The sequence below is a fragment of the Bos indicus genome, chromosome 20 (assembly GCF_029378745.1).
Source record: "Bos indicus isolate NIAB-ARS_2022 breed Sahiwal x Tharparkar chromosome 20, NIAB-ARS_B.indTharparkar_mat_pri_1.0, whole genome shotgun sequence".
Taxonomy (NCBI): Eukaryota; Metazoa; Chordata; class Mammalia; order Artiodactyla; family Bovidae; genus Bos; species Bos indicus.
This window is the reverse complement of record NC_091779.1, coordinates 25,321,542-25,346,654: the sequence shown is the minus strand read 5'-3', so window position 1 is coordinate 25,346,654 and position 25,113 is coordinate 25,321,542. Positions and strand designations below refer to the sequence as shown.

The 25,113-nt window shown below is 36.1% G+C and overlaps 1 protein-coding gene across 1 annotated transcript in view; it reads left to right on the top strand.

The window, feature by feature from the left end:
* NDUFS4 (NADH:ubiquinone oxidoreductase subunit S4) overlaps positions 1–25,113 on the top strand; it is a 115,633-nt gene that overhangs the window by 71,721 nt on the left and 18,799 nt on the right. Inside the window, exons 3-4 of the mRNA XM_019983013.2 lie at positions 20,713–20,885; positions 23,581–23,654. Of these exons, the coding sequence (XP_019838572.1) occupies positions 20,713–20,885; positions 23,581–23,654 (247 nt within the window). The remainder of the gene's footprint in view (positions 1–20,712; positions 20,886–23,580; positions 23,655–25,113) is intronic.

The following is a 25,113-nucleotide window of genomic DNA, read 5'->3' as shown; positions in this document are numbered from 1 at the left end:
TACTATATATAGAAAGAAAATTTACAGTTTTTCTTTATATCATGTATTTCTGGGACTAGAGTTGGAATAAAGGAAAGAAAAATGCAGACCTCAGAATTTGAGACTAGCAATCATTGAATCTGTTTCTGGGTTCAAGGTTTCTGATCTGATTTGACTTAGTCTGTACTCTGATGTTATTCTTCAGGATGCCACTTGCAAGCTTACAAGTATCACTTACGTTATACAAGATAAGGAGGCTTAAAACATAGGGCAGTGATATGGAAGCTTTGCTGCTTGCAGTGTACTATGTGTTCATAAAACTCTTTCTCTTTATAAGGCATACTTTTCAAGATATGTGTGAATAGGCATTTTGTTCAGTTCCTGTTTCATATTAAATGTTTTATTTGTTTCAGCTTTGAATTTATTGCATATTATTTGGTGAAGGTCTTTTTTTTTTAATTGTAATGCTTCCAATAAAATAGATATTAAAAATGATCTTGGCTTTCTTTAAGCAATATATAGGACACAAATAAACTGAAATGTTGGGCTGAGAATGCTAATTTAAATTCAAGAGCTGAGAATTCAATTAGGGTACTGATTTGCATCTGTTATTTACAGTGACTACTGAATATGTATTGTTAGTTAAAATTTATCAATTAAAAGACATTTAAGCATAGTTCACTAGTTAGAAATTTACATCCAAAAAATTAAAATAAAGTTCCTGTTTTAGTAATAAGCTTTATAATATATTAAACATTCACATGGTGACTGGAGCAGAATGTGCCTAGACTGAGGACTAAAGCTCCTTTCTGGCTAGGAGTTTTTGACTACAACAGTCTCTAACTACAACAGTCTGTAACTGTTGTAAAGATTCTGCAAGGAATTTTTATTAAGCTCATATTTTATTTATAATATAAAAATTATACTTTTCCATTTGTTTATTCAGTTATTTGAGCACCACTATGTACCATATTCTTGGCCCTGGAGATATACTAGTAAATAAAGAACAGCATTGTTGCCCTTGAACTTATATTTTCATGTGTAATCATATGGCAACTTTATTTTTAAATGATTAAGATACTTTCATAGATTAATGAGTGTTAGAGAAAAAAATCAAGCAAGGTGATAGGCTAGAGAATAGCTGGGGGTTTAGGTAAAATAGGTGTTATTAATAGAGCAATCAAAGAAAGACACTTTGAGAAGATATGAAATATGAACTAAGGTTTGAATGATGAAGGAGCCAGCTGCGTGAGAAGCCAACGTAACAGCATACCAGGTAGAGGAAAAAGGTAATGCCGTAAAGTGTGAACTAGCTGGTGACAGTCACAGAAGAAAAGAAAAGCTATGACATGGTAAGAGGGAGAGTGATATAAAGCACAGTCAGACAGATAGGAAGGAGGTGGGTTAGGTAAGACCTTAGGTCCATGGTAACAAGTTTAAATTTTATCCTAATTTTAACGGGAAACCATTATAGGGTTTTAAGTAGGAAAGTGATTTGATCTGATCTACTTCTCAAAAAAGCTTGAGAATTACTTAGCTACTTATGGTTAAAGGTCATCCAAAGAAGTTCAAAGGAAGTGATCTGTTTCTTGGCATTTTTGTTAACTCATATTGCCTTTTTTTGACATTCCATGAAATTTTAATAGTTTTCATCAAGTTTTCTACAAGTGATTGAATTTTTAACAACTATTTTTTTTTAAGGACCACATTTTTTTTTTATCTTTGTATTTTAGATTTTACATATGGTATAACAATTCACTGATTCTTCTATTAAAGAATCTTCTAAATTTGAAATTGCTTTTTTAATAAAGATCTTATTGGGACCTGGAATAATAAATTCATCTTCCCTGAATTTTCTACTCTCTGTGGTACTGATCCTGCTCCACCCCCAAATCAACACCCCAACCCCCCCCCCCCCCCCCACAAAAAAAAAAAACACCAGAGGAAAATAGTGGAGATTTGTCCTCAGGGTAAAAGAAGGTAAGGCTCTCTGAGGTGCTGTCCACCAGGTAGGTGCTGACAAAGCCCTGGATCCCAAATATGTTTGTATTGCCCACTGTTTGTATGTCTTTTTCCCCTCTGTCTTTGTGACTCTTCCTCTTTTGCTGACTGTGTAGCTGATAGTCATCTCTCTTTATCTTTCTGGCTACTTGTGTTTTCTCTTATCTCCTTTCAGTTTCCCTTTTCAAATGGCTAGCTATTTCTTTCTCGTCCTCTGCTCTTTCCGCCCCATCTCTGTCTGGTTTTGACTCTCTGGCCAATTCTTTGGCTAACGTTGTTCATTTCTTTTTTTCATTCTTCTGTGTCTCTTCTACCCTCTTTGTTGTTCTACCTGTCTTCACACTTTTGTTCCTTTTGCCCTTTTTCTTCAATCTTTGCTTCTTTTTTCCTCTTTTTTTCAAAACGATAGGAGAGCTGCATCAGATCCATAGAGGAGAGACAAAGATGACACAACCCTTTAATTACTTTTTCCCTCTCATTGTCTCATTTCCCCCTTTGGGAATATATGGGACTTGAAGACATTTACAAACTGTAAGAAGAACTGTTGTAACTTGTACATGGTATTACTTGAAATTTTCAACCTAATGAGACACTTGTGATAGTAGAAAGACCATGAGCATATTTATAGATATAGCATTAGGTCTTTAAATCCTTTCTTTTAGTTGTGTGACCTTAAGCATGTTATTTAACCTCTGTGAGTATCCTCTTAAAATGAAAACACTTTTTAGAGATGTTTTGAAACTTAATTTAGAATACCCACATTAAACAATAGGAGATAAACAATCTTATTTATTTCATCATTCAAGAAAAATCCTCTTTCCCTGCCCCATTGCACTTTTTTCCTATTTAGAGTTGTTAATCTGAAAAGAAAATCAAATGGATATTATAACCCTAGAATCTGAGTTAATTGAGACTGCCATTCTTAGTCAGTTTGCTACTCAGATGTTGAGTTCCTTGGGGATCTTGGAGCAAAATATTGACCCTCACTTATATTTGTGAAGTGTATTCATTTGTGTATGTCAGTGTATGTCAAATTAGTATTCAGTGATTGTGTCATGTAACTTGCCTTTTCTTACAGCCTGTGGCACTTTACTAAATAATCTGTGATATTACTGCCTTTCTTTACATAGTTTCTGCCAATCAGTTGTGTAGATGTATTGCTATATAATTGTCATTCTCATGATAAATTTCTTTAGTCATTTATAACCTGTTTTTCATGGTGTGAATTTTAAACTGTATTACTCTGAAGAAGTTTTTGAAGGGCTTATTCCTGTTATTAAACTTAATATTTGGTCATTAAACTGTATATAACTTAAAACATTTTTGTTTTACTTATTTAGTAGTAAAACATATACATTGTTAGAAACATTAACTTGGAAATATTAAATCACCTTTAATGTCATAATCTTGGTGAATTTACTTCTTTTTTGTATGAATATTTAAAAATAGCAATATCTAACATACTTATATGCAACACAAATTATACTCTGTAGTTTGATGTCCTGTTTTTTTTTTTTTTGTTTTTTTTTTTTTACTTTATTTGCATGTTTTTTTACTTTATTTGCAGTAAAAATATTTGAAGAAGGCAACGGCACCCCACTCTAGTACTCTTGCCTGGAAAATCCCATGGACGGAGGAGCCTGGTGGGCTACAGTCCATGGGGTCGCCAAGAGTCGGACACGACTGAGCGACTTCACTTTCACTTTTCACTTTCATGCATTGGAGAAGGAAATGGCAACCCACTCCAGTGTTCTTGCCTGGAGAATCCCAGGGACGGGGGAGCCTGGTGGACTGCCGTCTCAGGGGTCACACAGAGTTGGACACAACTGATGCGACTTAGCAGCAGCAAACATGATTAATAACCTTCTTGAGAGGTTTTTCTTTCTTTTACTTTTTTACTTTAACTATATAATTTTAGAGATATGGCTCTTCATGGCCTGTATTTTTTTCTAGTATACATTATCCAGTTCTAAAGATGCCTTTCAGACTCTTAACACATAGGGTGTTACATGTTCTATCTAATGGGTAAATACTGTACATCTAAAAATTAGAAAACAATAAAAACACAGAGTAGTTAAATCATGTGGCATTGAGTTAGAAAGTACTTCAAAACTTAGTATATCCTGAGAATCAGCATTATGAACTTAGCTGTCATTGAACTATCAAGTTGTGTGTGTGTATGTTGATATAGTTACATCATAAATAAATGTAAAATATTAGGCCACTGCATAGCAATTAGTACTACTATTGCTATTACTATTCTTTTATAATGCATTGGAACAGAGTTTGTTATATAAAGAATGTATCTGAGTGATATTCTCCATATTTTATGTGTCAGTTTGTATTCTTTACTACAAAGCCTTTCCAGAACAATGCAAGGTGATCATCCACTAATATATCTATAGTACTTATCTTCACCATTTATTGGTGAACTACATTATTTTTAATTTCTAATTTAATTTTATTGTAATCAACAACATAGTATTTATGATTTCAGTTTTGAAATTTTCTTAGACTTTTTTATGGCTCAGAATATGGTATATTTTGATTAGTGTTTCATGTACTTTTGGAAAAAATGTGCATTTTTTCTTTTGGGGTTTGGTGATCTATAAATTTCAATTAAGTTTTTGGTTGGTTAATAGCGTTGTTCAGATTTTCTTTATCCTTACTGCTATTTTTGTCTGTCTTCTGTCAGTTACTGAGAGAGAAGTGTTAACATCTCAGAAAACAATTTGTTTCTTCTGTCGGATCACTTTTTGCTTCAGTTATTTTGAAGCTCTACTTTTAGATGCATAGACATTGATTGAAGAGTCTTACGTGTTCATGATGAATTGATGTTTTTATCCTTATGAAACGTCTCTCTTTATCCTGGTGCTAATCCTTGTTCTGAAATCTACTTTGGTGATATTAATATAGCTTCCATTTTCTTATTCTTAGTTTTACATGGTGCATCTTATTCTACCTTTTACTTTTAACCTATTTGTGAGCTTACATTTAAAGTTTGTACCTTGCACATATATTGTGCTCTTGCTTTATTTTATGTAGTTTGACAGTCTCTGCCTTTTAATTTCCATTTGATTTGTTTTCTCCTCCTCCTTACCTTTCTCATTTTCATTTTGGATTGAGTACATTTTTGGAAACCAGTTTTTCTTCTCTATTAATGTCTTAGCTCTACCTCCTTTTTTTAATGGTTGCTTTATGGATTACAACATGCATTCTTAACTTTTTACAGTCTACTGTGAACTGTTAGGTTGATGCAAATATAATTGTGGTTCAGGCAATAAATTTTAAATCATTATAACAAGGGTCAAACACATCTTTATTAATCAAAGTAGGAACTATTACAATCCACACATTTTTGCCAATAAGAAATAAGTTTGTTTTTTCCTGTAGCGTAAAAATCCAAGCTTCAGGATTCAGTGAACTCTTGGAAAGCTTTTTCTGCCTCCTGCTGGTTGGAGAAGCATTTACCTTGCAAAAAGTTGTCGAGATGCTTGAAGAAGTGGTAGTTGGTTGGCGAGCGGTCAGGTGAATATGGTAGATGAGGCGTAACTCTGTAGCCCAATTTGTTCAACTTTTGAAGCTTTGGTTGTGTGACATTGTCAGGTGTTGTCATGGAGAAGAATTGGGTCCTTTCTGTTGAGCATTCTTGGCTGCAGGCATTGCAGTTTTTGGTGCATCTCATCAGTTTGCCAAGAATACTTCTCAGATGTATTGGTTTCACTGGGATTCAGAAAGCTGTAGAGGATCAGACAGGCAACAGACCACCAAACAGTGACCGTGACCTTTTTTTCATGCAAGTTTGGCTTTGGGAACTCCTTTGGAACTTCTTGATCTACCCACTGGGCTGGTTTCACCAGTTGTTTTCTAAAATCCACTTTTTTGTTGCACATCACAATCCATTGTTGTTGCTTAGAATAAGAGATGACACTTCATAATGTTAATTCTTTTTTGTTTGCGATCAGCTCACGAGGTCGGAGAAGGTAATGGTAACCCACTCCAGTACTCTTGCCTGGAAAATCCAATGGATGGAGGAGCCTGGTGGGCTGCAGTCCATGGGGTCGCTAGGAGTCGAACATGACTGAGCGACTTCACTTTCACTTTTCACTCTGATGCATTGGAGAAGGAAATGGCAACCCAGTCCAGTGTTCTTGCCTGGAGAATCCCAGGGACGGGGGAGTCTGGTAGGCTGCCGTCTCAGGGGTCACACAGAGTCGGACACGACTAAAGCGACTTAGCAGCAGCAGCAGTAGCACAAGATACCCATTTATTGAGTTTTTTCACCTTTTCACTTTGCTTCAAATGCCAAATGACTGTAGAATGGTCAACAATGAGTTCTTCAGCAACTTCTTGTGTAGTTGTAAGAGGATCAGCTTTAGTGATCCTCTCAGTTGGTCTTTGTCAACTTCTGAGGGCCAGCCATTATCATCTTCAAGGCTCTTGTCTCCTTTGCAAAACTTTTTGAACCACCATTGCACACTGTACTTTCATTAGAAGTTCCTGGGCCAAATGCAGTGTTGATGCTGTGGGCTCTCTCTGCTGCTTTGCAACCCATTTTGAACTCAAATAAGAAAATCATTCAAATTTGCTTTTTGTCTAACATCATTGCCCTAGTCTAAAATAAATATAAAATAAGTAGCAAGTGACGAGTCCTTAACAAAAACATAACATAAAGTGAGAAATGTGCATTAAAATGATGTAGAACATGACCACATTTATTTAAGACTATATTCCAGTATCAAATGGCAAAGTTCAACAGTGCAAAACTGCAGTTACTTTGCACCAACCAAGTGGTTGTCTGAGGAGGAGAAAAGGAAAGATATACCCAGATGAATGCAGCCTTCCAGAGAATAGCAGGGAGAGATAAGAAGGCCTTCTTCAAATGAACAATGTAAAGAAGTAGAGGAAAACAATAAAATTGGAAAGACTAGAGATCTTTTCAAGAAAATTGGAGATTTCAAGGCAACATTTTCATGTAGGGATGTGCATGATAAAGAACAGAAATGGTAAGGACCTAACAGAGGCAGAAGAGATTAAGAAGTAGCAAAAATACATAAAAGAACTATACAAAAACGGTCTTAATGACCCAGATAACCATGAAGGTGTGGTCACTCATCTAGAGTCAGAGATCCTGGAGTGTGAAGTCCAGTGGGTCTTGGGGAAAAATTACTACAAAGATAGCAGAGGTGATGGAATTCCAACTGAGCTATTTCAAATCCTAAAAGATGATGCTGTGAAAGTGCTGCACTCAATACGCAAGTAAATTTGGAAAACCCAGCAGTGGCCACAGGGCTGGAAAAGGTTGGTTTTCATTCTAATCTCAAAGAAGGGCAGTGCCAAAGAATGTTCAAACTACCATACAATTGCACTCATTTCACATGGTAGTAAGGTAGTGCTCAAAATCCTTCAAGCTAGGCTTCTACAGTACATGAACTGAGAAATTCCAGAAATACAAGCTGAATTTAGAAAAGGCAGAGGAACCAGAGATCAAATTTCCAACATCTGTTGGATCATAGAAAAAACAAGAGAATTCCAGAAAAACATGTACTTCTGCTTCATTGACTACGCTAAAGCCTTTGACTTTGTGGATCACAACAATCTGTGGAAAATTCTTAAAGGGATGAGAATACCAGACCATCTTACCTGCTTCCTGAGAAGCCTGTATGCAGGTTAAGAAGCAACACTTAAAACCAGATATGAAACAATGGACTGGTTCCAGATTGGGGAAGGAGTACGTCAAGGCTATATATTGTCACCTTGCTTATTTAAGCAGAAAAAATTTTATATTTACTCAGAAATTTACCATTTCTGATGTTCTTTCCATCTGGTATCTTTCCTTCAGCCTGTAGAACTTCATTTAACATTGTATATTGTACAGATCTTTGGGGGCAAAATCTCAGCTTTTGTTTATTTGGAAGTGCCTTTATTTTGCCTCTGCTTTTGAAAGAGTTTTTTTTTTGTTTTGTTTTTTGCTCAGGCTGCCATAACAAATATCATAGACTGAATGGCTTAAACAACAGAAATTTATTTTCCCATAGTTCTAGAGGCTAGAAGTCCAAGATTCTGGTGCCTCTATGGTTAGTTTCTGATTAGGACTGTCTCTGGCTTGTAGGTGGCTGCATCTCACATGGCATAGAAAAGAAAGCAAGCACCCTGCTGTCTCTTTTTACAAAGGTACTAATCCCATCATAAGGACCCCACATCATAACCCATCTAACCCTAATTACCTCCCAAAGGCCTTGTCTCCAAATATCTCATATTTGGGCTTAAGGGTTCAATCTATGAATTTAAGAGGGCAGGGGCACTCTGAATGTTATGGGTATTCAGTCCATAACCACCTCTTCATTGGATATAGAATTCTAGATTGAAAGTTTTTAGCACTTTAAAGATGTCATCCCACTTTCTTTTTTAAAAAAATTGTCAATATGCATAACAAAATCTACAGTTTTAACCACTTTTAAGTGTATAATTCAGTGGCACTAAGCATTTTCACAGTATTGTGCAACCATTACCACTATCCATTTTTGGAACATTTTTGTGATCCCAGAGAGAAACTCTGAACCCTTTAAACGATAACTCCCCATTATCTCCTTTTAGTCTCTAGTAACCTTTTTTATGCCTTCTGGCTATATTAATTTGCCAAATAATATATGATATAAGCAGAAACCATATAATATTTGTCCTTTTGTGACTGGCTTATTTCATTTAGCATGATGTTTTCAAGGTTCATCCATGTTATATAGCATGTGTCAGAATTTCATTCCTTTTTGAGCTTATCTTGTATATATGTGCTGTATTGTTTATCCATTCATCTGTTGATGGACATTTGGATAGTTTCCACCTTTGCCTGTTGTAAATAATGCTGCTATGTGCATGGATGTGCAAATATCTGTTGTACAGTCCCTGCTTTAAGTGGAATTGTTTGGATTATACACTAACTCTATGTTCAACAGTTTGAAGAACGACCAGACTGTGGCTGTACCATTTTCATGTTCCCACCAGCAACACACAAGGGTTCCAGTTTCTCTACATCCTTCCTCATCAGCACTTACTTTCCATGGTTTTAGATAATAGCCACCCTAATGGGTGTCAAAAGGTATCTCATTGTGGTTTTGATCTGCATTTTCTTAATGACTAGTGATATTGAGCATTTTTTCATGTGCTGGTTGGTCATTTGCATATCTTTGGAGAAAAGTCTATTCAAGTACTTTGTACATTTTTTAATGTGGTTTGTTTTTTGTTGAGTTGTAGGAGTTCTTTATATATTCTGGGCTTCCCTGGTGGCTCAGCTGGTAGGGAAATCTACCTGCAATGTGGGAGACATTGTGAGTTCAGTCCCTGGGTTGGGAAGATCCCCTGGAGAAGGGAAAGGCTACCCAGTCCAGTATTCTTGCCTGGAGGATTCCATGAATGGGGTTGCCTCCAGCGCTACAGACCATAGTGTCTCAAAGAGACAGACACAACTGAGCGACTTTGACTTCACTTTATGTATTCTGAATATTTATCTGTTATCACATATATGTCCTTTGGTGCACAAAACTTAGGAGATTTATAGTTTTAAGTATTTACATTTAGGTTTTTGATCCATTTTGAGCTAACTTTTGTGTATGATATTAGGTAAAGAATTCAGTTTTATTCTTTGGCATGTGGGTATGCATATACGTTTTCCCAGCACCATTTGTTGGTGCTTTCCCCATTGAAATGGTCTTGGCATTTTTTATCAGGCCTTTTTTATCATGATAAGTCTAGTTACTGTTTGTTGAAAAAAGTGATAAGTGAAAAAATGTTAGTTGCTCAATTGTGTCTGACTCTTTGCAATCCCATGGACTGTAGCCCGCCAGGGTCCCATGTCCATGGAATTCTCCAGGAAAGAATACCAGAGTGAGTAACCATTCCCTTCTGCCGGGGATCGTCCCAACCCAGGGATTGAACCCAGGTCTCCTGCATTGCAGACAGATTCTTTACCATCTGAAGCCCTTAAAGTTATAACAATATTATTGATTATATTTCATATGGTGTATTAATACATTACATTCCCATGACCTATTTATTTTATATGTGGAAGTTTGTACCTCTTAATCCTCTTCATCTATTTTGTCCACCTTCCTTCCAACCACTCCTCCCACTGATAACTACCAGTTTATTTCCTGTATCTATAAGTCTGTTTTGTTTTTTAGATTCTACATGTAAGTGAAATCATAGGTTTGTCTTTTCTGACTTACTTCACTTTGCGTTATACCCCCTAGGTCTGTTGTAAATGGCAAGATTTCTTTTTAGGGCCAAGTAATATTCCATTGTATTTATATGTACATCTTGTTTATCCATTCATCCATCAGTAGGTGCTTAGGTTGTTTTTATATCCTGGCTATTATAAATAATGCTGCAGTGAACATAGAGGTGCATATATCTTTTAAATTGGAATTTAAATCTTTGCATATTGTTCATTGTTAGTGTATAGAAACACAACTGGTATTTGTTGTGTGTTGAGGTGGTCCAGTGGTAAAGAATCTGTCTGCCAATGCAGGAGGCATGGGGGACGTAGGTTCTATCCATGGGTCAGCCCACTCCAGTATTCTTGCCAGGGAAACCCAATGGACAGCAGAGCATCCAATGGGGTCACAAAGAGTCAGATACGACTTAGTGATAGAGCATACATGACTTTTTTTTAACCCTGCCACTTTGTTGAACTTGTTCATTAGCTCTAATAGGTTTTGTGATTGTGTGTTGTATCCTATAAATCTGTGAGCAGAGATAATTTTACCACTTCCTTTTCAATTTGGATGCCTTAAATTTCTTTTTCTTGAGAACTCTGCCTCACAAATGTTATTAGCCCTGTGTTCTAATCACTATACTGTTTCTGCCCTTCAGGGCTGTGGTGGTCTGCTTGGGCTCTGTCATGGTCTGCAGTGTGCCTCCAGATAAAACTGGGACAACTGTAAGACTTCATCATGAATTTTCCTTCTTTCAGGGATAACAGTATGATGCTTCCTGTTATCCAGTTGTCTAATATCTGAAAAAAATTGCTTTCCCAATTTTATAGTTTTACAAGGCCACAATGGTAGTCTGATATGTGTTACTCTATCATGGATCCAAATAAAAATCCATATACTGCATCGTGACAACCTTTTACAATAATGGTTTTAATGAATCTTTAATTTTTTAAACCAGCCTTTTAACAATTTGCTCCATTATTGATGCTCTCAGTTATTTCTGTAAAACATCCTTACCAATGTACTGCATATTATGTCTTAATTTAAATACACTACCAGACTTCAGCTCTCAGTAATGAGGCATGTTTACCAAGACTCAGCTGTGCTCGTTTCCATACCTTTCTATGCCAGTTTACTTGCCACTGTAATTACATAATTTGATTGGATACTACAATCTGAATGCTGCTATATGGGGGACACAGAGTTCTTTATATGATTGTTCTTTTGAATACTTTGAACATATAATAAAGGTGAATTTCTGACATGATTTTTGTCAAATTAGGTGGTAGTGAGACAAAAGGAAATCTAGACTGATTTTGGACTTAATGTTTCACAAATCTCTTTGTATTCTTTGCATTTTTAAAAAACAAAACTGTAGATTGTAGATATGCATTTTCTTGGTAGTTTATGACAGAAGCAACACTTGGAATTCTAACCACCGGACCTACACTCAAAGGAAGGGTACTGGCCCTATATCCGAAGATTATTGAAAGAATGTTCATGTGTACCTTTTAAGTTATAATACACTATTTAAAGTGTGGCTGTGTATGCATGAATGTGTGTACTCACTTAATGATCTATTTTCACCAATATTTTCAGTTAACAACTATCTGTTCCTAAGTCAGAAAAGAGACTTCTATCCATAGCTTTACTTTTATTTTTATGCTAAATTAATGAGGGATTGTCTTATACTTTTTTGTCTCCTTGAAGATTGACTTTCACACATTTGTCTCTTGAAGGTTGTTTTACTAAACTAGAAACATTCAGCTTTAGATTATTTTCAGTTCCTTTCCAGACATAACTAATTTCATTTATTGTTTAAACCACCACTTGTTTTTCAGTTGTTTATTCACCTTCTCTCCCTTTGCCCTGATGTTTGTTTATTCAACAGTTATTTCATATTTAGTTCTCTGCTGCTGTGGCTTTTGTTCTAGTAATTCTTAATTTACGTTGTGTGTACGTCAGCTTTTTAATTTATTACCAGGGTATGAGGAGGACTGTTTGATTATGAAATAACAGAGTGGCTCTTTTAAAAATGTAATATGTTATAGAAGTTCCAAGTGTTTTGTGGCCATTTTTTTCCCTTTTATTTCAGCTTCTGAAAAAACTATTATGTGACCTACTGTAGCTACATGAATTAGTAATTTAAAAATCAAAAACATTCTGGATCATTGGATTAAAAAGTAAACAAGGAGGGGTTTAGGTATTAAGTTGATCATTATTAATATGCTGTATCTTACAAGTATAAAACAATTAATAACTTTCAGATGCTTCATTGAAGCATACTGGTTTTCACTGAGGCAGTATTGACCAATTTATTTTGTAAGCATTTTTTTTTTTTGTAAGTAACTTTCACTTCTTTCAAAGTTAATAGAAAATGATTGTTTCCAGTGTTTCCTTGTAAAAATGAAGTCTTCCAGTGGATTTTCCTGATTGGGAGAGAAAGTTTATTTCTATATTATTTAAAACAATTACAGCTTTCCAGGGGAGTTCCCTTGCTCCCTGGTGATAAGGATTCCAGCTGGGCTTTCACTGGTGTGGCCCAGGTTCAATCCCTGGTGAGGGAACTGAGAATTGCTCAAGCTGCAAAGTGTGGCCAAAAAAAAAAGTTACAGCATTCTGTCTTAAAATGTCTGTTTAGTAAACTTGATTTGGCTATGTCATATGTCAGATCATATACTATGATATAACTGTACAGTAAGAATCTGAACATAAATCCTTATACCATTACAAAAAAATTATGCATTTGTAGTATGTTCCAGAGTTACATTTTGAATAGTCAATTAGATTTTAGGTAAGTGTTACCTTTTCCCACCTGTTTCTACTGGTAGCAGCTCCTATAAAATAATATCATTTGAGTCAATTTTGAGGAAATTTTGTTAATTTTTAAAAATATTCTTACAAGTCAAAAATCAAATTCATCTTCTCCTGTACAGGTTTGTAAGGAAGAATATACAGTAAGTAAATTCAGTCCAATTAATACATACTCTTTCTCTGTGCCTTTCAAGCATAAATAGAAACTGACCCGTATTGTGAGTAGTAATATAAAATTTTACCACTCTTTAAAAAGCAATTTGATAACATGTCTGAAACCATGGACATTTATCATAACCTTTGACCTAGTTAATATAACCCTCAGTTAAGTTCAGTAGCTCAATCATGTCTGACTCTTTGCAACCCCATGAATTGCAGCACGTCACGCCTCCCTGTCCATCACCAACTCCCTGAGTTCACTCAAACTCACGTTCATCAAGTCGGTGATGCCATCCAGTCATCTCATCCTCTGTCATCCCCTTCTACTCCTGCCCCTAGTCCCTCCCAGCATCAGAGTCTTTTCCAATGAGTCAACTCTTCACATGAGGTGGCCAAAGTACTGGAGTTTCAGCTTTAGCATCATTCCTTCCAAAGAAATCCCAGGGCTGATCTCCTTCACAATGGACTGGTTGGATCTCCTTGCAGTCCAAGGGACTCTCAAGAGTCTTCTCCAACACCACAGTTCAAAAGCATCAACTCTTCGGCACTCAGCTTTCTTCACAGTCCAACTCTCACATCCATACATGACTACTGGAAAAACCATAGCCTTGACTAGATGGACCTTTGTTGACAAAGTAATGTCTCTGCTTTTGAATATGCTATCTAGGTTGGTCATAACTTTCCTTCCAAGGAGTAAGTGTCTTTTAATTTCATGGCTGCAGTCACCATCTGCAGTGATTTTGGAGCCCAGAAAAATAAAGTCAGCCACTGTTTCCACTGTTTCCCCATCTATTTGCCATGAAGTGATGGGACCAGATGCCATGATCTTCGTTTTCTGAATGTTCAGCTTTAAGCCAACTTTTTCACTCTCCTCTTTCACTTTCATCAAGAGGCTTTTTATTAGTTCCTCTTCACTTTCTGTCATAAGGGTGACTAACCTTAAAGAATTAGGATACTGAGATTTTCATTGCAGTAAACTATACTGTAAAAGAAATAACAAAAATTTGATTTTTCAGTAATAAGGGATTGGCTAAGAAATTGTGGCATATCAACTTCATAGATTATTAATGAGGCCATTAAAACAAGAAATATCAAAACAGGGTAACTACATGGAAAAAAAAGTAAGTGATGTGATACTTGAAAATAGTGCAGAATAACTATTATCACTGTGTAAAGTAGATATGTATATAGATCATTATTGTGTCATATACATAAGAAAAGCAGTTGCTAAGATTTTAAACATATGGATATATTTTTATTTTTCTATTTTTTGGTTGTACCAGGTCTTCATTGCTGCCCATGGGCTTTCGTTAGTTGCAGAGGGCAGGGGCTACTCTAGTTGTAGCTTGCAGGCTTCTTATTGCAGTGGCTTCTCTTGTTGATGAGCATAGGCTCTAGGGTGCACGGACTTCAGTAGCTGCAGAACATGGGCTCAGTAGTTGTGGCTTGCAGGTCTTAGAGCACAAGCTCAGTAGTTGTGGCCCACAGGCTCAGTTGCTCCTCAACATGTGGAGTGTTCCCAGACCAGGGATCAAACCCATGTCCCTTGCATCAGCAGGCTGATTCTTATCTCACTATACCACTAGGGAAGTCCAAATATATGAATATACTTTTAAATTTTTTCTGTAATTTTTTTATAATGTTTTAACAGTAACTTCTTAAAATCATAACTATCCTGAAAGAATCATCTTCTGTCTCCTTCTTCAGTTAGAAAAGGTAACTGAAGAAGGAGATAGATACTTCTGCCTTTAAAACCAAATGCAGTCTCTCTTTTATTTGACCCCATGGCATTTATCACATTTTACTTTGTATCCTGACTTAATCCTTCCAAACATTACTATGAGGTATGTTTTGTAGTACCTGGATGGGGGGCTCTTACCACACAGCTTACAGGATCTTACTTTCCTGACTAGGAATTGAACCTGTGCTCTCGGCAGTGAAAGCATGGAGTCCTAACCACTGAAATGCCAGGGAATTCTCTGTAGTACATTTTTTGAAGGAGGAAGCTGAAGGAATTTAAGTAACTTGTCAATATTGCACAGGTAGCAAATGTGGGGCTTGGGTTCCTTGAGATTTATCTGAGTCTTAATACTGTATTTTACAGTAATGATTATTTAGTTATCCCCCCTCCTTCTTATGGGTGCATAGATTATAGACTTTTTAAGTTCAGGAATAAAGTCTTATTTTTATTTTGACACATACAAAAATGGAATATCCAGCCTTTAAGAAGAAAACTAGGCTTTTCTCTAGACTTGAAGCAACTTAATTGACTTTAATTACAAAATCTTTTGTTGTATTTTATTTACTAACTCATATTATCCTATCCCAAGAAGATGGGAATTTTTTTGCATCTCACCAACAACCTCCCATTACTTGTTCACTCTGTCTTTTAAAAGAGTCAGATGGTAATTTTCATGAGAATAGAGATCATGTCTTTACCTTTGAGCATTGTGTCTAGGTTCTAATACACAGTAGGCACTAAAAATACATGGGACCTTTTTTTATTGCCCAGGCACTTTACATACATTATTTAGTCCTCATTTTACCTTGTTTAATTGATCCTTATACATAATATTTTAGGAGAAATCTATTAATTTGCCCAACAAAGGCGGGATTCTAACCCAGTTTTGACTCAGCCCTTACCTTTAAGCCATTGCTGTACCCTAACGTGCTCAGAAGGATCTAGGAGTAATGAAAATAGTTTGAGAATGAGACATAAATGTCCCTAATTCTTAAGATTTTTTAAAAAATCATTATATGACTAGGTGTATCATTTGCTTGATCTATTGTTAGTATTGTAACAACATTCCATTTAAAACTGAACTTTTGGCTTCCTGATGTGTGCCAAGTCTCTTCAGTCATGTTTGACTCTGCGACCCCATGAACTGTAGCCCGGCAGGCTCCTCTGTCCATAGGATTCTGCAGGCAAGAATACTGGAGTGGATTGCCACTTCCTTCTCCAGGGCATCTTCCCGACTCAGGGATTGAACCTGTGTTTCTCATGGCTTCTGCATTGGCAGGCAAGTTCTTTATCACTAGCGCCACCACCCAGGTTTGGTTCCATGATAGCTTTGCTTGATATGCAAGATAAAATGGATGATATGTTTCAACGCTTGTTTCGTTACCTTGTTAGACTCCTACATCAATGTCTTGCTTTAACAAACAAAAATTGGTTCTACTGGCACACTTCTCGTTTATAGTTTTGATTGTATCTTGATTTTTAGAAGTGTTTCAAGTTCTTCCATGATAAGTACATATGGTTATGCTATCTGCCAAATCTATTCTTTTTCAAACTAGTATTTATTTAGTATAGTGTCCTTCATTATTTATTAGACCACTTAATGAGTTTCTTATATTAAGTATCTGTAGAGTACTTCAAAGGAAGTTTTTATTATAGATCCAGGATTGTTTTCAACATCTTTCATTGTTGAAGTAGAATATAAACAGAATCATCAAATTTAGATGAATTTTAGTCCTAAAACAAACACATAATTGGTAACTAATAACCTGCAGTAGAACAAGTTTCTGTAAGCAGTATTTGTACTTAATGTTCCAGTATGTACCCTATTAAAACTTTTCAACATTGATCCACAAATAACATACAGTGTAGTGAACTTATTACCAAAAAGCCTGTTAAGAATTTTGACTCTTCTGGGTATACTGGGATATCTATCAGAAATTCATCCAAAGTGGTGAAAGCCTTTTTCATTAATTTCTCTTTATGACAGGTGTAAAGTATTAAGGTTAAGTGGGTGGGGCAACCGGAAGTAATTACTAAGGCCAGTGGCATTTTTGTGGTTTAATAAAGGCAGAAGCTAATTATTCAGTTTTTATTTAAGTGAAATGGTGCCAAAAAGGAGGTTCCTGCAGAGCAGCTGCACTCCTTCAGTGTTACCCTAATTTACCAAAGACACAACTGTCACAAACAAAACTTTTAAACTTGATATATAGCCACAAAAGTAAGGAGGCTTTTGTTTGGAGTGCATGCAGAAGAACTCCTTTATACAAATCAACCGGCAGATGACAGACAATGATGAAAATTTGATTCTTTGAAGTCATAATAGTCATTGAAACGTGTGAAATTCTGGTATTGAAAAGAGAGCGGCCAGCAAGACTCTAAATCCTGGGTGGTTGCAAGAAGCTTGCTGGGAGGTTTTTCTGCATTTTGACACCAACTTCCCATTGCTTGTTCCCTGCTTCCTTTGTTTAAAAAAAAGTTGAATTCACACAAGATAAATGGGGACAGTTGATAACCGAATCATACAGTTTTATATGGAAAATAATATTTTATAATGGAAATTGGTATTTGAAAGAGTAAAATTCATTTACATATACTGGCATATACTTTCTTAATGATTTTTAAATTCCTCTTCAATTTAAACTAGACTTGTGAAATAGAAAGTCAGTATATCAGCTCTTATAAATTTAAAATTGTGAAAAAGATCATACTAAAAGAGTAGAACTTTGAAATTATGATATGCTTGTAGCAAAGTAGTAAATTTTTAAATCTATGAATCATGATTAGGTAACTAGTTACTATTTCTTAAATAGCATATTGTACACAAGTTCATATTTATGAAACTTTATGAAGATATTTAGTTTAATAATGTAAACATAGGTGTCATGCTTGATCCAATTGTTAAAAATTAAAAAGTTTTAAAATTCAGTAAGTGCATATATTATGTATAGGGTTACTTGTTTCAGTAGAATTTATAAATACTAACTGGTGAGTCTTGAGATTCTTCAGGTGCCAATTTGCAGCCTTCTCCTATTTTATGTGTTTTAACTTTTTTGTAGACATAGAAAATCTACGAATTATTATTTATAAATAACCTATTTTACCAATGAAATGAGAAATCTGTGAAAGGCAACATTGACATCTTTTATGTTTTTTAAAAATAATCACATATGATCCATACTGCAGTAGAAAAGTGGAAATCTAAAAACAGTATCATTAAAGTAGAAATCTAAAGAGTATCATTAGTTCAGTATAGTTTCAGTAGTCTGCAGATGATTGATTTATTTTCAAAAGTTGAGTCACAGATAGGTCAGTGAGAACTTTGAGGAAAAGCAAAGCATTGAAGACACGTAAAAAGTTCATAGTGCCTCATAGTTCTTTTCAAGTATTACATTGTTTTAATGGAATCTTGGAATGGGAGCTTTAGCCCATTGAAATGTCGCTTAAAGGACATGTTCTTCTGTCACTTGCTGAAGCTGTGTGGATGAAATGATAACAATAGAGTGTTGTGATGCGTTTTAAAAGTGTGAGAAATCAGTTTGTCTAGACTGAGTGTGTGCCTACAAGGACTAGGAATTTTAGAGCTTCTGTGCCCTTTAGGTGTCAAGTATGTGAGAGATGCCAAGCCTTTTTATTCTGTCTTTGGCAGCAGTTCAACTCTCCAGTACCTTACATGTCTTCTGCCGGCAAAGGGCTTCTATGTCAGAACAACTTGGACTTCAAATTCAGAAACTCATTTGTTTGAATGCCAGTTTTATTTGGAGAAGATACCAAATAATTGCCATAATTTGAGAAGGCATGGGAGCACTTGCAGCTAGGAGCTTAGCAACTTCTGTAGCCACTGATTTTAAAGTGGTTTTCCATCCTTAAAAAATCATGCTGTGCCTTTCTGCTTTGATAGTACAAATCAAGAAATATTCTTTCCATTTTACTAAAGCTTTATTGGTTTTTAAATTACTTTGGCATATGCATACAATATAGACATTTATTAAGAAAAAGTAAGTCTGTTTCCTGAACTGGTATTGAAAAAGTGAGTCTGTTTCCTAAACTGGTATTAAGAGATTAATATGCTGTCTTTTCTGTAAGTCTTAATTAAAAGAATAGCCAACTTATAGCTTCAGCTTTTATGAGCTCAGCTTAGAATGGAGGTCTTGCTATGGAATCTGACAAGGATGCCTTATCCCATAATTCTGTAATATACTTACTGTTCGTTTATACTTTGCTTCAGCTATAACTAGATTTTTTTTAATGTGAAAATATATAATATTAAATACTAAGTTAATGTGAAAGATTACCAACACTGTAGTGAATTCAAAGGGGGAAATAAACATTAAGGACTTTCCAGGAGCTGAGTTTCTTTCAAGCTGTTGAGTAGAGGAATATTCTTTAGAAAGTTATTGAATGTAATAATAACCTGAAATTACTTTTCTTTGAGGATGAACTTGACAATCTGTAATAACTTGACATATTGATGCCTTTAAAAATTATGTATCAGTTGTACTCGTTTAGCTTTTATTTTATCCTATAAACTTTAAAAACGTAGGCATATACTAGATGTACATTTTTGTGTAAATATTTATATGGATCATTTTTATAGTTTCTCCAAATAGACAAACTATGACAAAGTAACCACACCTAATTATTGGTATAGGTGAGAAGGTATAGTTGTCAGCTAAAATAACTTTAAGGAATTGTTTCTTTAATCTGTGGGTAGAAAGATTAGTTGAATCAGATATACATTTAGTTTTTTCCCAGTATATATTGCAACTAAGAACTCCTAGTATTTCTTTGGTCTAAAACATTGATTAGAGTGGAACTACAAATAAACATGAAATTAAAATTAACAAAATGTGCGAAGTTTTCTAGTTTTTCCAATTTTGATATAATCATTTACATGTTTAACCTGTTGTTTTTAACCAGTTTTTTTAAAGTTTACCTTAATAAGGAACCATAATTTTAAAATGCTTTATGAGCATAATATAGTTGACCGTAATATGATTTTACATTGCTAGAATGAAGTATTTTACCATTACTAAATGGAGACTTAAACTCTAAATTACTTTGTTATTTTGTGTCCTGATTGCTACTACAGTTTGAAATATATTTAATCAGGGAGTCAAAATTGTATTTATTCATCAGTTGGCCTTTTGTTATTGGATAGAAATGTAGAAAAAGAGAGTCAAGTTATCATTGTTTTCCTCTAACATTTCTGCAAAAATTGTGCAGATTTTTTTATCTTTGCAGAATAAGTTTGACATCTATTTGATATCCTTTTCTCTTCAGTAGGTTTCATTAAAGAGAGATAAATCAAAATGGTAATTAAAGTTGTTAATTGATTTTAATTGTTTACAAAAAGGGTCAGGCCTTTCTCTGAAGAGAATGCCTTGTAAGCAGCATAACACAGAAACCACTGGTAATATATATTTTTTTCTATTTAAAATTTAGTCACTTTTTATATTTGTTTACTTTTAATATCCCTTTACATTCTTTCTCTGCTAATTATACCAGCTCATGAAATCAGAGTCTACTCAGTACAGGCTTTTCTGCCAGCAGACGCTACAAAAATTACCAGTACCTTGTTGTACAAAATGGGCCTAAATTTTTTTATGAGCCCTTTCCCACTGTACCCTAACATTCCCCCAATATATCTTTTCCAAATATCAAAATAGTAGTTTACATGGTAAAATAACAAAGAAGTGAAATAAAGCTTAAAAATTGTACATAAGTATGTATTGTAAGATACAGAAAGCAACAAAAATACATTAGGGTGTAAGTGGGCTGTTAGCAACACATTTGCTTGTTTTTCTGTAGGATATTACTACTATAACTGGTGTTCCAGAAGAGCATATCAAAACTAGAAAAGCCAGGATCTTTGTTCCTGCTCGCAATAACATGCAGTCTGGAGTAAACAACACAAAGAAATGGAAGATGGAGTTTGATACCAGAGAGAGATGGGAAAATCCTTTGATGGGTTGGGCGTCAACGTGAGTATTTTGGTTTAATGTGAATACTATTTTTGGCTCTTTTTCTGTGTAGATTTTCCTTTTAAATGCACTGATTTTCAGGCTCTTTTGTATACAGGATGCCTTATGACAATACTTTTTGAGACAGTTTTGCATAGATATCACCATGTTTAATGGTATAGACATATACATTCCACATAGGTAACATATATATAAGTATTTATGTAAGTGCGGCCCAGCAAAATATATTGTAAGAACAATTTTTTTCAGAGTACTATTTATTGGATAAAAATGGCTGACATTGTGAGCACTCTTAACATGGTCCCTAAGCTGTAGATATTAGTTTAAAATGTACTGTGAATAGTGTTAATAGGAGAAGGAAATGGCAACCCACTCCAGTTTTCTTGCCTGGAGAATCCCAGGGATGGGGGAGCCTGGTGGGCTGCCATCTATGGGGTCGCACAGAGTTGGACACGACTGAAGCGACATTTATTTTTAAAGTAAAGTTTCTTTATAGTTTTTGTTTATTAGAAGAGATTATATGAGTTTAGAAATTTTGATAATTCATTGTTAGTGTATAGAAATGCAATAGATTTTTGTATATTAATCTTGTATCCTGTAACTTTACCAGATTCAGCTCTTACAGTTTTCTGGTGGTATCTTGAGGATTTTCTATAGATGGTATCATGTCATCTGCAAACAGTGACAGCTTTTCCTTTTCAATTTGAATTCCTTTTATTCCTTCTTCCAGTCTGATTGCTGTAACTAGGAATTTCAGTACTATGTTGAATACAAGTGATGAGTGCTGGTGTCAGCCTCCTGGTATGTTGCCTGGATCCTGATAAGGCAGGCTGTGGGGCTGCAGTGGTCCTGGGATTGATGACTACCTGCTGGTGGAAGGGTCTGGTCATGGAGCATACTGAGGCTAATTCCTCCCACCCCTCCCAACTGTTGCATGAAGCCAAGTCTCATGGCCTCTTGCTTCAGGGCCCAGGGGTTCTAGAGCTGGTGTCTAACCACTGGTGGGTAGGGCCAAGGGGTTCTGGGCCTAGTGATGGTTCATTGCTCGGCAGAGGTAAATTGTGGGACCTCTGCCTCCAGAACCCCAGTAGTCCTTGAGCTGGTGTGTTGGCCCACTGACTGTGATGTCTGCAGTGTCTCAGAGCTGGTTTTGTCCAGCTGGTTGGCAGGGCCAGGGCCCACAGGGTCTTGGCTAGTGTTGCCAGGTGAGTTGGGTTCTCTGTGGCAGGCTAAGGGTCTGTTGGGGTCTTTGGCTGCAGGGCCCTCTGGTGGACAAGGCTGTTGTTTCCTGGGGCAGCCCATGGGCTCAGGAGTTCTTAAGGCAGCCTGCCATCTGGTGGGTAGAGCTGTGTTCCCATCCTGCTAATGGCTTAGCCTGAGATGTCTCAGGAATGGTGCTTACAACCTGGTTCAGTGGTTAGAAGCTATTGAGAAGATTCCAAAATGGCACCTCATGGTGGAATGAGCTCCCCCAAATGACTCTTGCCAGTTTTCTACATCCCTGGGCTTCAGTTGTCTCCTGCCTTTCCTGGAGACTCTCAAAGATTAGGAGGTGGGTCTGACCCACGCTTCCTTCAAATTACTGCTTCTGCCCTGGGTCCTGAAGTATATGAGATTTCTTCTGAGCCTTTTACGAGATAGTCTCTGTTTCCCACAGCCCTCTGGGTCTCCTGAAACTAAGCCCCATTGGCCTTTAAAGCCAAATGTTCTAGGGGCTTGTCTTCCAGTTCAGGATCCCCAGGCTTGGGAGCTCCATCTGGGGCTTGGACATATTGCTCCTTGGGGAGAACCTCTGCAGTTGTTGAAGAAGGAAATGGCAACCCACTCCACCTGCAGAATCCCATGGACAGGGGAGCCTGGTGGGCTACAGTCCCTGGGGTCTCAAGGAGTCAGACACGACTGAGCGACTGACTTTCTGCAGTTGTACTTACCTCCTGTTTGTGGGTTGCCCGACTCGGTATGGGTCTCTGCCTCCTGTCTCATTGTGGTTCCTTCTTTATACCTTTGATTACAGAAGATCTTTTCTGCTAGATTCTAGGTTTTCTCAGTTGTTGCTGTGTAAACAGTTGTAGTTTTGATGTGTCTGTGAGAAGAGGTGAGCTCAGGGTCTTCACAATTTTGGCCAAGCTCCTTCTAATTACTATGAATTTATAAGGTACGTTTAAAGAATAAAACAAACCTAAGAGGATTCTCATTCATTTTCTTTTTTTTTAAAGCTTAATAAATGATTTTTATTAGAGACTAAAGATTGCTGAATGTCTTTGTCATTTTAAAGTTTTTAATTTGACTTGTTAGAAAATTGCCCTAATTTAACACTGCTGTTGCTGCTAAGTCACTTCAGTCGTGTCCGACTCTGTGCGACCCCATAGACGGCAGCCCACCAGGCTCCCCCGTCCCTGGGATTCTCCAGGCAAGAACACTGGAGTGGGTTGCCATTTCCTTCTCCAATGCGTGAAAGTGGAGTCACTCAGCCATGTCCGACTCTTAGCGACCCCATGGACTGCAGCCCACCAGGCTCCTCCATCCATGGGATTTTCCAGGCAAGAGTACTGGAGTGGGTTGCCATTGTCTTCTCTGTAATTTAACACAGAAAAACATATTCAGATAGTTAACAGTTTTAAAGAAATTATTCAAAATAAGTAATTTTCAGTTAAAGGTTAATGTTAAATCCTGGGAAAAAAATTGTTTCTTACAGGGCTGATCCCTTATCCAACCTGGTTCTGACTTTTAGTACTAAAGAAGATGCAGTTGCCTTTGCAGAAAAAAATGGTAGGTGTGATTTGCTTTTGTTTTAACAAGTAAGATATGATTTTATGTTCTTAACAAATCAGTGTATCTAGTCCAATGGTTTTAGGTTATTTTTCTTTTTACACCATGAGAACATACCCCTCCAAAAAATAAAAAGTCTGAAAAATAAATGCACATGTAACATGTGAAAGTCAAACTGCTCTAAATTTGAAGTCGAGGCTTGGAATAAAACTACTTGTCTAACTCCTATCTTATTTATGAATGCCTCTGCAAAATCACTAACATTAAGTTTAAAACATTAAACATCTCATAAGGTAACCTATTCCAGTTTTGACATCTGTTTATTATTTTCTTACTTTGAAACAAAATCTCATGTCTGTTACTCTACCTAATAGCTTTTCAGTTATTACAAATTGGTTATCATGTTTCCTCTAAAATGTCATGTGAACATAAATGTCTATGTTTACCACTTCTATTGATATGTTGGTTCTGTAATTACATTAATACAACCTAAGAGTATATTAGTAGCTACCTAAAACTCAACCTATGTTAGTTTTTCTTTGAACAGAAACACAGAATAGAATGTCTTTTTTTCCCCCTCATTTTTCTGTTGTTGCAGGGTAGTGAAAGGCTTTGGAGGCAGATCATGATGAATTCTAATCCTTATTATGCCACTCAAAGCTACATGATTTTGGATTAATTTCATCATGGACTTAATGTTTCTTCATTGTTCAAATAATGGTACTTATCTAAAGGTGTAGTTAGGCAAGTACTTGAAACACAATGGGCTTCCCAGGTGGCGCAGTGGTAAAGAGTCCGCCTGCCAGCGCAAGAGGTGTGAGAGACTTAGATTCAATCCCTGGGTCGGGAAATGGCAACCCACTGCAGTATTCTTGCTTGGGAAATTCCATGGACAGAGGAGCCCAGCGGACTACAGTCCATGGGGTTGTAAAGAGTCAGACACGACTGAACACGCGCGCACACACACACAGCTGGCCATTTGGAAACTATTGGTCCTTTCCCTTACCTCCTTCCATCTGTTATTTCTTATTTCTCTCAGGTTTAAATGCAATACTGTGCATTTGTACCTGATGCATTCTATTGTTCTAGTTGATCAAATTGAATTTGAATCTAATTCAGCTGTCTATTTGAATGAGATCATGTCCATTTAAGTATGTTATTACTATAAGGCAATATAAGTGTAAAAGATTATTAGTGTTTTTTCAGTATATTTGACATAAATGTAAAAGTGCTATAAAGATTATTATCTGAAATATTTGCTTTTCATTCTAAGTTCACATTATATTATACCTTAAGAATCTGAAGCCAGACTGTCAGATTTGAGTCCATGTCAGATCCCTATTTGTCTGGGTTTGTACAAGGAGAAATTGCAAATACAGTGGGAATTGTTGTGAGGATTGAATAAGTTTATAAAAGTAAAGTAGTTAAGAAATAGCTAAGTATATAATAGTATTTCAGT